Source organism: Bidens hawaiensis, unplaced genomic scaffold, assembly GCF_021521415.1.
Source record: "Bidens hawaiensis isolate Kalapana, Puna unplaced genomic scaffold, B.hawaiensis_p1.1 tig00020232_1, whole genome shotgun sequence".
NCBI lineage: Eukaryota > Viridiplantae > Streptophyta > Magnoliopsida > Asterales > Asteraceae > Bidens > Bidens hawaiensis.
In genome coordinates, this window is record NW_027493080.1 from 195726 (window position 1) to 208492 (window position 12767).

The 12767-nt window shown below is 34.8% G+C and overlaps 1 protein-coding gene and 1 pseudogene across 2 annotated transcripts; one reads left to right on the top strand and one right to left on the bottom strand.

Moving 5' to 3' along the window:
- Positions 1 to 324: 324 nt before the first annotated feature.
- LOC143560189 (histone H2B.3-like) lies at positions 325 to 717 on the top strand. Its single transcript, XM_077048547.1, has one exon. It carries the CDS (start codon positions 325 to 327, stop codon positions 715 to 717), a length of 393 nt encoding a protein of 130 aa, XP_076904662.1.
- A 4604-nt stretch (positions 718 to 5321) lies between these two features.
- On the bottom strand, positions 5322 to 11042 carry LOC143560184 (alpha-isocomene synthase-like; annotated as a pseudogene). The gene is made up of 7 exons (XR_013140071.1): positions 10864 to 11042; positions 9398 to 9696; positions 8477 to 8858; positions 7847 to 8065; positions 7608 to 7746; positions 6264 to 6512; positions 5322 to 5716 (listed from the first exon to the last, which is right to left on the bottom strand). The product of XR_013140071.1 is annotated as an alpha-isocomene synthase-like (transcript).
- Between the last annotated feature and the right edge of the window lie 1725 nt (positions 11043 to 12767).

Sequence of the window (12767 nt, forward strand, 5' to 3'; positions counted from 1 at the left end):
TTGTCTCAAATCGAAAAATAAGTGCATTCTGATTAAATTTAACCAGTATATCATTTGTTGAATTTATTGCGGCCGTTAAAAGAAAACATTAGTCAACTCGCATTTTCCTCATGAATTTCTGTGTTTTCACACATTTCAATCTTTACCGTCCAATTAACATTCCAACATAATCAACGGCTTAAACTCACAATCCATGTTAACTAAATATCAACCAATAACAACACACCTAATTACCCTATATATACATAACAAGTTAATAACCCATACCACCACCTTTATTAACTCCATCAAACAAACATAAACATCCTTCACATAACAATTTCAATGGCATCAAAGGCAAAAAACAACCCGGCCGTCGAAGAAAAACCTCTATCCGAGAAGAACCTCCTAAAGGACGCGTTCGCAGCCACTGACAAGAAGAAAAAAAGATCCAAAAAACCCATGGAGACGTACAAGAGCTACATATTCAAGGTGTTGAAGGTGGTGCATCCGGATTTAGGGATCTCAAGCAAAGCCATGGAGATAATGGACTCATTCATTAATGATATCTTTGAGAAGCTCGCGGAGGCGTCTAGGCTTGCTAGGTACAATAACAAGCCGACTATCACCTCAAGGGAGATTCAGTCGGCTGTGAAGCTTGTGTTGCCTGGTGAGTTGGCGAAGCATGCGGTTTCTGAAGGAACGAGGGCGGTGATAAAGTTTAGTACTAGCGCGTAGATTGGTTGAAGTTGAGTAGGGCTTGGTGTGTTTGGTTGTAAATTATAATTTCACATGTTTATCACTTAATAAGTGTCATGATTTGGAATTATAATTTATGATACATGCATGCATTAATGTGGATTTAGCCTTTAGTTATTAATATTCAGTAATAATATAACCTTTTGGTGAATTTGGTTCCAATGTTATATGATTTTGTTAATTACCTAAAATCTCTTTAAATTATTTTTCGTGAATACTATTTGTTCAGTTGTAAAATTCGCTAGACGACAGTCTAGCAATGGGGTAGTGATCAAGGATTAATCAGGATTACTAAGGAATGATCGGATTGGATTTCATATGTAATCTTTCAAATATACGCATACATACAAAATTTTATATATATATATTTTTTATTTTGACCCATTTTGACCAAATAACGATTAATCGGTGTCTAGGCATGATTTTTACGACCATTGTATCATATAAAGTATTGAAAACTAATTATAAAATCCAATACATAAGGGTGTTACTTGGGGGTTTCAATGAGTAATTAAGGGTTTTGGGTAGCTAAGGAATATTAGCTAGACTGCCGCAGATGGTTTGGCTTTGCAGATTGGTTAGTGATTTTGGTTCATGGAACCGAATGGAATTGAAGGTGGTGAAAGTGAATCGGGTTGGCAGGTATTGTCTTCGGTTTCCACCCCGTGTGATTTGGTTTAGCCAGATTGGTAGCTAGGTGGTTAGATTTTAGGCTTGAAAAATTCCCGGGGGGGGGGGGGGGATCAAATTTGTGGTTAAAAATAGGTAAAATTACACTACGTATAAAATTTACATGGAAAATTTTTTTTAGTTGTCCTTCGCTATGCTTCGCCCATGTCCAGATACCCAACTATTGAAGATCAGTGTTAAGCTTAAAATGACTTCAGGGTTGAATCTTGACATGTAGACTTCAGGGTTGAATCTTTAAGCTTAAAATGACTTCAGCGGCTAGAGATGTAAGTTTTACTAACCTAAAAATGGCATGTGTAACACGCGTATGATATTATATCACGAGTGAAACTGGAAGATTAAACGGATTCACAATTAAATTAGTTACATTGACGAAATCAAATCGTTGGATGCGCCGTAATTTTGATTAAACAAAACATTTATACTTATAAAACTTCCTGCTTCATGTGATTGGTTGTAATACTAGAAATCTAACGTCGTCGTTAAAGTTTATAGGGTGTTCTACAAGACCGTTGGCATATGCAACTTTATATAATGTAACTTATGAATTTCATCAATCAATGCGTCATGATATGTGATATATAATTAAAAAGTAGCTAAATTTGAAAATAATGTCAATAATAGTACGTATATACCAAAACCACTCCGATAGTTATACAGCCCGAGTCAACAACAAAGCGGGCCACCATCCATGACGCATGAACACTATGTTACCAAATCTACAAAGATTTTCCAAAAAAAAAATAAAATCATTGTCGTCTAAGACCAAAAGTAGCAATGAATCTTCTCAACTTGTTGCTGCATTGAACTCCTACCGTTGACGGAATTTAAACTTTTAGATGCGCCGCAATTTTGACTAACCGTATTTATATACTTATCAAACTTCATATTTCATGTGATTGGTTGTTATACTAGAAATCTAACATTGTAAACGTTTATAGGGTCTTTTTAATGCATTTTGACATATGCAATTTTTTATAATGCATTTTATAAATTTCATCAATCAATGCGTCTTGATAACTAATACATGTGATATATCATTAAATAGCCGCTATTTGAAAATAATGTCGTTGAGGGTATATCAAAACCACGTAGACAGTGATTCAACCCGAGTCAACGACGAAGGGGACCACCATCATGACGCAAGAGCTCTCTGGTACCGAATCTACAAAGATTTTCCAAAAACTAATCATAGTCGTTTAAGGCCAAAAATAGCAATGAATCTTTTTAACTTCTTTCTACATATCAATTGTTACTACTTTTGCAAGTTTTATAACATTGTACTTAATTTAACTAGGTAATAATCCATTTCCTTCCAAGGTAGGATAAGATAAGGCTAATTATATATTATTGGATTATGATTTTTCATTTCTTTCTAAGATATCAAATAACGTTATTAAAACTAATTAAATGCAAATTAAACTTAACGAGTTAAGGTTTGGATTATGAATTGAAAGGGGTTTCGAACATCCACATAGAGTTCGTTATCGTTAATCAAAGTTGTTAGCTAATTTTGTTTCTTGGTCGAATAGGTTATAGGCTTCATGAACCAGAGATGGTAAGATTTGATGTGATTATGTAGTATTTAGTTCTCTAGTGTAAAAAATCTAATATGCCATTGTTAATGTTATTTTTCTATGTGTTATTCCTTGTTGCTATGAATTATACGAAAATGGTGTCCTTTCGCATCGAAGGTTAAAGCGCGATTGTGTTTAGAATATGGCGCGATCATGGGAAACCAAAAGACCAATTCACATTACGGCTCGATGTCCCGCTTTCACTACATTGTCTTAATCGTACACTTATCATCTCAGGCTCACAGCTATCGTGGACAACAAACACGGTCATGCCCAAAAATCCAAAATGTGGTAGAATTGTTGTTTAGTTGATGACTCTGGGAACATGGTCGCTTCAAAGACAAGCACGGGCACTAGAACTGGTGATTTACGATATCCATGGCTGTAGGTTGGATTGTGTATCCGAGAAATTAATGAAACCGGCACGATCGCATTGATGATGGCCATGACTATGTCTAACTCCAGATTTCACCATTTCTTCTACCATCAAGCAATGTTCTTTCTATTATCCAGAAAATGTTATGGACAACAATGTTGGAGATTCATAAATAATGCAATTAAGTGTCGATTTTCATGAAATTTCTAACGCACATGTACAAAATTTACAATAAAGACGGGTAATTTTATGCAAATCAACAAGTATCTTTATCTTCTTAATAACATAAATTAAAGGACAAAATTTAAACTAAAATAAATTAGAATTGTTGCGTTCTCCATAACGTCGCCATAAACTTTATGTGTGCAAATGTATATGAAATAAAGGTTTCACACAATGGTTTTAAAATGGTTTTCACAAACAAACTAAAATAAACAAATAGACAAATGTTTCTACCAGAATATAGTATAGTAATTAATGATAAGAATCGAATATCAATCCATAGACACATACAAAGTTTAAGATACTAAATCTCCATCAATATCTTGTTGATCAATCAAGAAGTAGAGGGAATCAATGACTAAACGAGCAAACAGGCAAATCAAACAAAATAAAGGAATATAAGATGGAGAAAACTCTCCTAGGCGTCGAATCCTGTTGACCTTAGAATGACTATACTTATGAAAGTAGTTCCATGAAAGGCTAGGCTCTCACTAAGGATACTCTAGTCGGGTATATACTTAAAGCCTACTACAATGAAGAATCGAAATTTAAGCTCAAGTTGAAGGGCTAGAACAAGCTAAAATCCCTGCTAAGGGCCTATAATCCCAAAAACAAAAGGAACACTTGATGCTAGCTATGACACACGCTAACTACCTCAAATCATGAAGCAAGCTCTGATTAAATCTACCTAAGACACAATTATAATCAAACACTATATTTCATCCCTTAAAGTCCTTAACTTTAATTCTACGTCTCCATGAAGGTCCTATGGTGCCATGTCCTCAAAGGGTGCAAATCTAACAAATGAAGCCTAGATCTCTCATCCCAACTAAATTTGGGTATGCCTCTACTGCTTATCTTGCTTGTAGTTAGGGTTTCCACTTATCTAATATGAGTCATCGTCTATTTCTTTTTCACATATCCAAACCATCTCAATCTCCCTTGCCTTATCAAATAAGATATACTAGTTACCCCTAAACTTTCTCAGAAAACGTTGTTTCTTATTCGATCTAACGTTGTGCCCACACACCCACCTTAGCATACTCATCTTTGTTACGTCTAGCTTAGGTGTATGTGTCTTATTGATGGCCAATAATTTGTTTCGTTTAAAATAGCAGGTCTCATAATTGCTACCCTATAAACTCCCCCCCCCCCCCTATAAACTTTCCCCCTTTAACGATCGTGTTCCACAGTTTTTTCTTTTTTAAAAGAAATGGACAGAAATTGTAGTGAAGATGCCAATTTTATTTTTTCAAAATTGAAGTGACTTGGAGAGAAAGAATTTTGAACACATAATATCTTTATGTTACGTATTCTTTTTGTTTAAGTTATATGTGGGGCACATAAGTTGTATTCTATATTAATGAATACAAGTTCTTAATTTACCCACCCAATTTGGAAGTTAAACTGAAGTCCACCACAGACCACATCTTCTTTCCCAAACATATACTCATCTTCAAGAATAGATATAAAAACAAACAATGATGCAATTAGCTTGGTATAGTAGAAGACAGGCAGAAAATGAAAAAGTGGTAGACTTGTACTTATTGGCACTTAATCTTATACAGTAGTTGTTTATGAATCATATCTATTTAAACAATAAAGTTATTACTCAAACTTGACATACAAACAGAAACTTATAAGCACACGTATATTAATCACCTAACGAGGACAAGTGAACCATCATATGCCAAAGAACTTTGACTTATTTTTATTGTCATACATAATCAACCAAATATCTTAATTAAAGAAATTATGACCATCTTCCAAGTATATGGAACATATTATGATGGCTCATTAAGGACATACTGAACTCATATCACGATAGGATCCACGACAAGCGACTTGATATGATTTATGAGTTCTTCATCAACATGTGTATAATGGTCCTTATTCTTATAGAGGACATCCATAGCACGTGCCAAATTAATCACCCGCATAATTACAGGCATTGCAACATCTTTACACCTCAGGGACTCTAGATTCATTTCTTTCCAAGCTTCTTCAACTTTCTCATTGAACAAATCATAAACATGTTGCTCACTGACATCATGTTCTTTCATGTAGCACTTAATGCCAGAGGCCACAGTACATGCATTCTTTCTTGCTCCTCCTAATGTTTTTTTTCAAATCTTTAGGAAATCAGTAATTCCTAAACTTTTACATTAATATAAAAAGACTTGCGTCGCAACTCTACAACGTTTTCTGTTGGCTTCATGGGAGGCTTGGAGGGTGTGCGAGCCGCACCATCAGCCGGGGCACATAAGTTCCGGGGGCACAAACTTTTTTATACATATTACATATATATATATATATATATATATATTGGTGTTAAAAATAGGGTTATTTGCAATGGTTTATGAGATAATTACATGCTCGAGATGGTTTCTGCTGATAATAAATCGGTTGATAAAATTTTATCCATGTACATTAGCGAATAGAAAATTTTCATTAAGGCCTACGGGCCTTTTTATTTTGGCTCGGCCGAGGTATTTAAATTCTCGTAGACGGCCCTGGTGGCTTTTACCCCTTTTGTAATAGCGAGAACAAGGATGATATACAACTATGTTCTATGTACAAAATGAGTAACATCTAAGGTTTATCAGGTTGTGTTGCGAATAAACACATTTTAGCATTGCTAAGATACGAGTTAAGTGTACCTTGTGAGTGACAATATCATCCATGACCCTACAAAGCACGCAACAAGCTTTAGCAAGGGGAGGCATAGTGAGAGCCCATTTGAATGTTTCATCTGTGATCACATCACCCATGGCAGCAAAGCTTGCTATTAGAGTAGATTTATATCCACTACTAACGGTGGCAACTTCTTTATGCTCCTCCATTGTTGGTATGTATCCATCATTTGCCCATCTAGCTTCTTTCATGTAGCATCCAACGTATTCCATCATCTGTAAATGATAATAGGCACAGGTACATGCAACAAAATCCATATTTCTCCAGATAAAACATTAAAATTGCATACACAAATGTTCAATCTAAATGGCAACATTACACAAAAATCCACATTTTTAACTCTTTTTTTTTTTGTTGTCTAATTAACTAAAAGATTGAAGGAAGGGTAAGTTATATATAGACACACTGTCTGACGTATAATCTCATAGTGTTTCAAATGGCCATCCGGATAGAGGTCGGCTAGCCGCTTTGACCAAAAAGTTTAAAACTTTGACCATTGGAACGACCGTCCGAATTTTGGCCAGTCGCCATTCTGACCAATAACTTTCAAAGTTGTTCAAATGATCATTCTGATCAATATTTTTTCAACTTTGACTCTTTTTATTGTTTGGTAAAAATGATTGTTTGAGTATGCATTACAGACGTATGATCATTACGCTTCAACTGGGTTATTCTATTCCACCTCTTAGAAAGAAAAGAACTTAATCAAAATACTTAATAGCATGGCGATACATTTATACAAAATTTCTACCCCGAGCACACGTAATGGAACCGTAGACAGTCAAGTGAAATTCAATCCACGAAATAATTTGATCTATGGACAGCATCATTGTGGTAAAGGTCGTAATGCCAGAGGAATCATTACCGCAAGGCATAGAGGGGGAGGTCATAAGCGTCTATACCGTAAAATAGATTTTCGACGGAATGAAAAAGACATATATGGTAGAATCATAACCATAGAATACGACTCGAATCGAAATGCATACATTTGTCTCATACACTATAGGGATGGTGAGAAGAGATATATTTTACATCCAAGGGGGGGCTATAATTGGAGATACCATTGTTTTTGGTACAGAAGTTCCTATAAAAATGGGAAATGCCCTACCTTTGAGTACGGTTTGAACTATTGATTTACGTAATTGAAAGTAACCAATTAGGTTTACGATGTGGACGACCATTTGATGGTGTGAAATCAGATTGGAGTGGTGTGGCTATAGCATGACCCTTGAAGAAAAACGCATTTGAAACAAACAACTCCCAGACCTACAAAACGATACCGTCATAATTGGAATGTGTTGGAAACTTACTGCTTCTCTAATATAGTTTAGATGATGAGCTATTCCCATCTTTGTCAAGATTTTTTCCATCTCTCCATACATATCTAGGAGCATTCGGTATATAAGTTGCATATTCTTCGGTAAACCATCCAAGCTTGTGATTGATCACCTATAAGAAACATTATGTGTTATTACTTGAAAATTCGGTATATAATTAAGTTGTATACATTCTGTTTTGACGGAGTCAGGCCGCATGTCGGTTCTTATACCTTTGAAGGGCTTCTGTAAAGATCTCAAGTTCTTCCAAAGTACCATATGCATCATAAATGTCATCAAGAAGTGTTGCCATTGAGAGAACTTTAGCTAAGAACATTCTAGATTCAGAATATTGAGGCTCAACATACACGCATGATGACCAAAAGTGGCATTCAACTAATATATTTCTGGCATAGGGTAAATTAGTTGGGACCTCAAAGCCTTTCCACCACCTACAACAAGTTAAACAACATGTCCAGTTCTATATCTAGATGGAGTGAATGAAGGTTTTAGAATAATAAACTAAACTTATATCAATGTGTATATAATATGTATTTATTTGTAATATTTGTATTTAACCGGTAACCGGTTTAACTCCAATTGGGAGTTAATTAAGATTGCCAGCAAAATTAATCGCCAATAATAAAGGTCATTACATGTATGTATATATAGGTGATTCCAAAATCCTAATCCGGTACCACGAATAATTAATAAACTTTTGATTAATCCGTTATACCTTATGTTGTCTACACTCGTATTCATAGTTTGATACAAAGATCAAGCTAGGAACAAGATACACATCTCATGTTTGATTATAATAATTGAAGAACCAAAAAAAAGATAGAGGACTTATATGTGCATACTTGTAAATTTGGCTGAGCTCTTTCTTATGTAGTGATTGAAGTAGGTTGAACTCTAACTTTGCAAGCTTTAGTAAAGACTTGTTATGAGAAGTTTTTTGTTCGTAAAATGGTATGTACCGCAAAGCCTCGAGTCTAGGCACCCTTTTATGCAATGGTTGCTTTAGCGCTTCTTGTATTCGATAAGAAACGATAGAGTTGCTCAAAGAAGGATCTTTTGAAATGTCATTAAGACGACGTTTTGTGAATGCAAGTGCTTCCTCTAATATGATTTCGCCCGGAACCCTTAGATATGTTGCCTCATAAAACTCAAGTAAACTCTCAACATCATTCTCCAGTGGCTCCTTAAAACCCCCATCTTTGCCCTTGTAGGTATTGAAAATATCTGTTACATTTTATACGAGACGTAATTAGCTTCTTTTGGATCATGATAAATATGAAAGCTGGCCAAAATATCCATTTGACTAGTTAATATAAACAATTTTTCCATTTGAACAGGTTTTCCCAAAATGTCCACCCAAATTCAATCGATGTGCCCACTTACCTAACTAGATTTTCAAACAACCATGTCATGTCACATGTTAATATCCCATCGAGACGCTCAGATCTTTTGAAAAAAAAAAATTAACCAATGAGATTTAATTTGGTGTCTAACGAGATTCCCGTCGTCTTCTGATGGGATTTATCTTGTCTTCTGACGGTTTTATTTCTTATACCAAGATTATTTTATGGGTGGCAAAAATTTGTGGCCGGCTTGAAATATTGTCAGGGTCACAATTATTAAGAGGGTCGACTAGATTTGTGGTATAAATTTTGATAAAAGTTGTTCAAATATACATTTTGTTTTCAATGACCGGTAAAATAGACATTTTTGTCATTTTCACCTGTAAATAAGCTTGATTTATGCACGCTAATATAACCAACCACTTGAAACAAAATATCCATGTTGTCTCATGATTCGAAACCAAACACAAGTAGCACCGCTATTCCAGTTGTCACCGTAGGCATCATAAAAGTGTTGCAAGGCTTGATTAATCGCTTCCTCAAAGTAATAGTCAATGCCTAGGCGTTCAACTTCATCAGCCAGTTTTAACAAACTGGTATGGTCTGTAGGGATGTTCAATGCTCGCAACATTTCTTTCCTCACTTCTTCTATGAGCTCTTTAACCACCTTTCTAACACTAGCTTCATCTTCTTGCTTCATTTATGAGCATAAATGTTAACTAATTAGGCACAGAAAGTTGCGCAACATGTAAAAATAATTACGCCACAAAAATTTACGTAACTTGTATTTAAGACTTTATACGCTTAGTACGTTAAGCAACCTTTGTACGAAAACCTGGCCTATGCACACACGCACACACACGCGTGGATCGACTTCGGACATAGATTTAAGGAATATATAAAAGTTCGTTATAGATGTAATTTACTTATTATGATACATGTGAAAAAACTTGATGAGCTATAAGAACTCAATATGAATCACACAATCAATTAAATGAGTATTGAACTCAATATGTGGCTGAGAATGAACCTAATTAAAAAATTAATCAGGGGAGAGAATAAAGATTTTTGATAATTACACAAGTTTAAATGTTAGTTACATATATGTAATAAGTCGATTCGATTGTGTAAAAAAATACTGTAATTTTTTTATGTTACTATTACGTATTACATAAGTGTAAAAAGAAATTCAAAAAAAAATTGTTACGTTGAATTCTTTCGAGTTCTTAAAACTCAAAGTAGTTCTCAAAAAAATTTAACTAAAACCGAACCGAAAACCAAACTTTCGGTTTTATGATTTTTAAAACCGTCGGTTTCGTTTTTTTCGGTTTTTGGGTTCGGTTCGGTTTTGGTAGCAGTTTTTTCGGTTTTCCTAATCAAGCCTAAACTTTTTGGGTCAAAAAAACTTGACCCAAGATATTGAAATTGGGCATGACATTTATTTTCTTCAAACTAATAATTAATAGAATGGACCTAAAAAATATTAAAAACTAATAAAAGGTACATTTAAATCAAAGTTCAAAATCAAATCTAAAAATACCAATTAATACTATTAGTTATTAAGCGTATGCAGAAACTAAATATATTTGTTATTAACCATATGTTAAAACTAAACAAATAGTCATTGACGAATTTTGTTTTAGTGGTTACAGTTAGAATATTATGGTTATCTCGATTTTTGTTCTTTCGGTTCTTTACAAAATGCAAACCGAACCAGAACCAATATTTCGGTTTTTTCTAAAGTTCAAAACCGAACCTCCGGTTTCTAATTCTGTTTGGTTCTTTAGGTTCAGTTTTTTTGGTTTTTTCGTTTTCGGTTTTGTGCACACCCCTACTTTTGAGTTATCACAATTCAAGCGAGTTCTCCTACGCTGTTGTGAAGGTACGTACGCACCTGCTCATAAACGAGAAATTGATCTCCCCAAACACTGGGAGGAAATGTAGCAAGGGGACGCTTAACATCATCTTGTTTAGCAGACATTTTTTGTGACAGATTTAGACTGATATATAAGTTTTGTAAATTGCTTAAATTTGAATTGGATCAAACGAGTATATATATATATATAGCGGGTGATGATGACTGATGGCATCTTTGTCCCATCTTCTGTGAAGATTCTTCTTTTTTACTTTTGTACACATCATGAAATATTTTATTGAATATTAGCTTTTATCTTCCGTATTACGGGTACGCCCTGCTTGCGGTGCGCGCATATAATGTATATATGTGTGAACCCTCGGGTGGGCAAAAGTAAAATTGCACTAATTTTGACGTTATTTTACTAATCTCGTGAAAATAACGTTAAAAGTGGCGGAAGGTTTATCAGGCATCATGTGGTGGCGTTGATAGCCGAAAGACAAGGGCACATGCACCGATCAGCCGGTGTCCCGATGATTGAGTTTTTTTGGTTTTTTCGTTTTCGGTTTTGTGCACACCCCTACTTTTGAGTTATCACAATTCAAGCGAGTTCTCCTACGCTGTTGTGAAGGTACGTACGCACCTGCTCATAAACGAGAAATTGATCTCCCCAAACACTGGGAGGAAATGTAGCAAGGGGACGCTTAACATCATCTTGTTTAGCAGACATTTTTTGTGACAGATTTAGACTGATATATAAGTTTTGTAAATTGCTTAAATTTGAATTGGATCAAACGAGTATATATATATATATAGCGGGTGATGATGACTGATGGCATCTTTGTCCCATCTTCTGTGAAGATTCTTCTTTTTTACTTTTGTACACATCATGAAATATTTTATTGAATATTAGCTTTTATCTTCCGTATTACGGGTACGCCCTGCTTGCGGTGCGCGCATATAATGTATATATGTGTGAACCCTCGGGTGGGCAAAAGTAAAATTGCACTAATTTTGACGTTATTTTACTAATCTCGTGAAAATAACGTTAAAAGTGGCGGAAGGTTTATCAGGCATCATGTGGTGGCGTTGATAGCCGAAAGACAAGGGCACATGCACCGATCAGCCGGTGTCCCGATGATTGAGTGCTATGTGCCTTATGTCCAAGGCTTGATGCAAAACTACTATCGAGCCGGGGGTCTCACCGGAAGCAGCCTCTCTATCCCTATGGGATAGAGGTAAGGCTGTCTACATCTTACCCTCCTCAGACCCTACCATAGCATTGCTATTGGTGGGATATACTGAGTACGATGATGATGATCTTCCGTATTACGGGGTTATTTTACATTATTTGTTTCTAATATTTATAATTTTTTGGGGTTTTAATTTTATTTATGGTAAGGAAGTTAATAATATACTTAAGATTTGATGATGAAAGAGTTTCACAAATGAATGAGATGTTATAACCCGATTTAAAAGTTATCTGGGTCTGGTGAGACCTATGACCCGCTTATTTTTTTTACAATAAAATTGAATCTTAATTATAAATAATATCTTTTTTTTAAAAAAAAAAATAGGATATTAATTTTTAATATATCTCTATTTTATAAGATTTTCATATCAAATATTTAGTGAGATTAATTTTAATTTAATGAGATGTTATAACCTGTTTAAGGGCTATCTGAGTTTAGTGAAACTCATATCCATGAATCCAGGTCAAATGCATGAGAAACATTCATTTACAAATAAAACAATCTGATAGCTTAAAAAAATATAGAAACTATAAAATGATTGAACATTTTTTCTTTTTCCCCATAAAGTGATTGAGACGCTTTGCCCTATTCCCCCACCCCGGGGTTGCGGAGCTAAACCAAATAACAAACTCAGCCATCAGTTCTACAAAGTTGAATTCGTGAATAACCAGTTTAGATTTGG

What these genes read in the sequence shown, in the direction of transcription:
- LOC143560189 (XM_077048547.1), top strand. Translation starts at nt 325, where the DNA reads ATGGCATCAAAGGCAAAAAACAACCCGGCCGTCGAAGAAAAACCTCTA.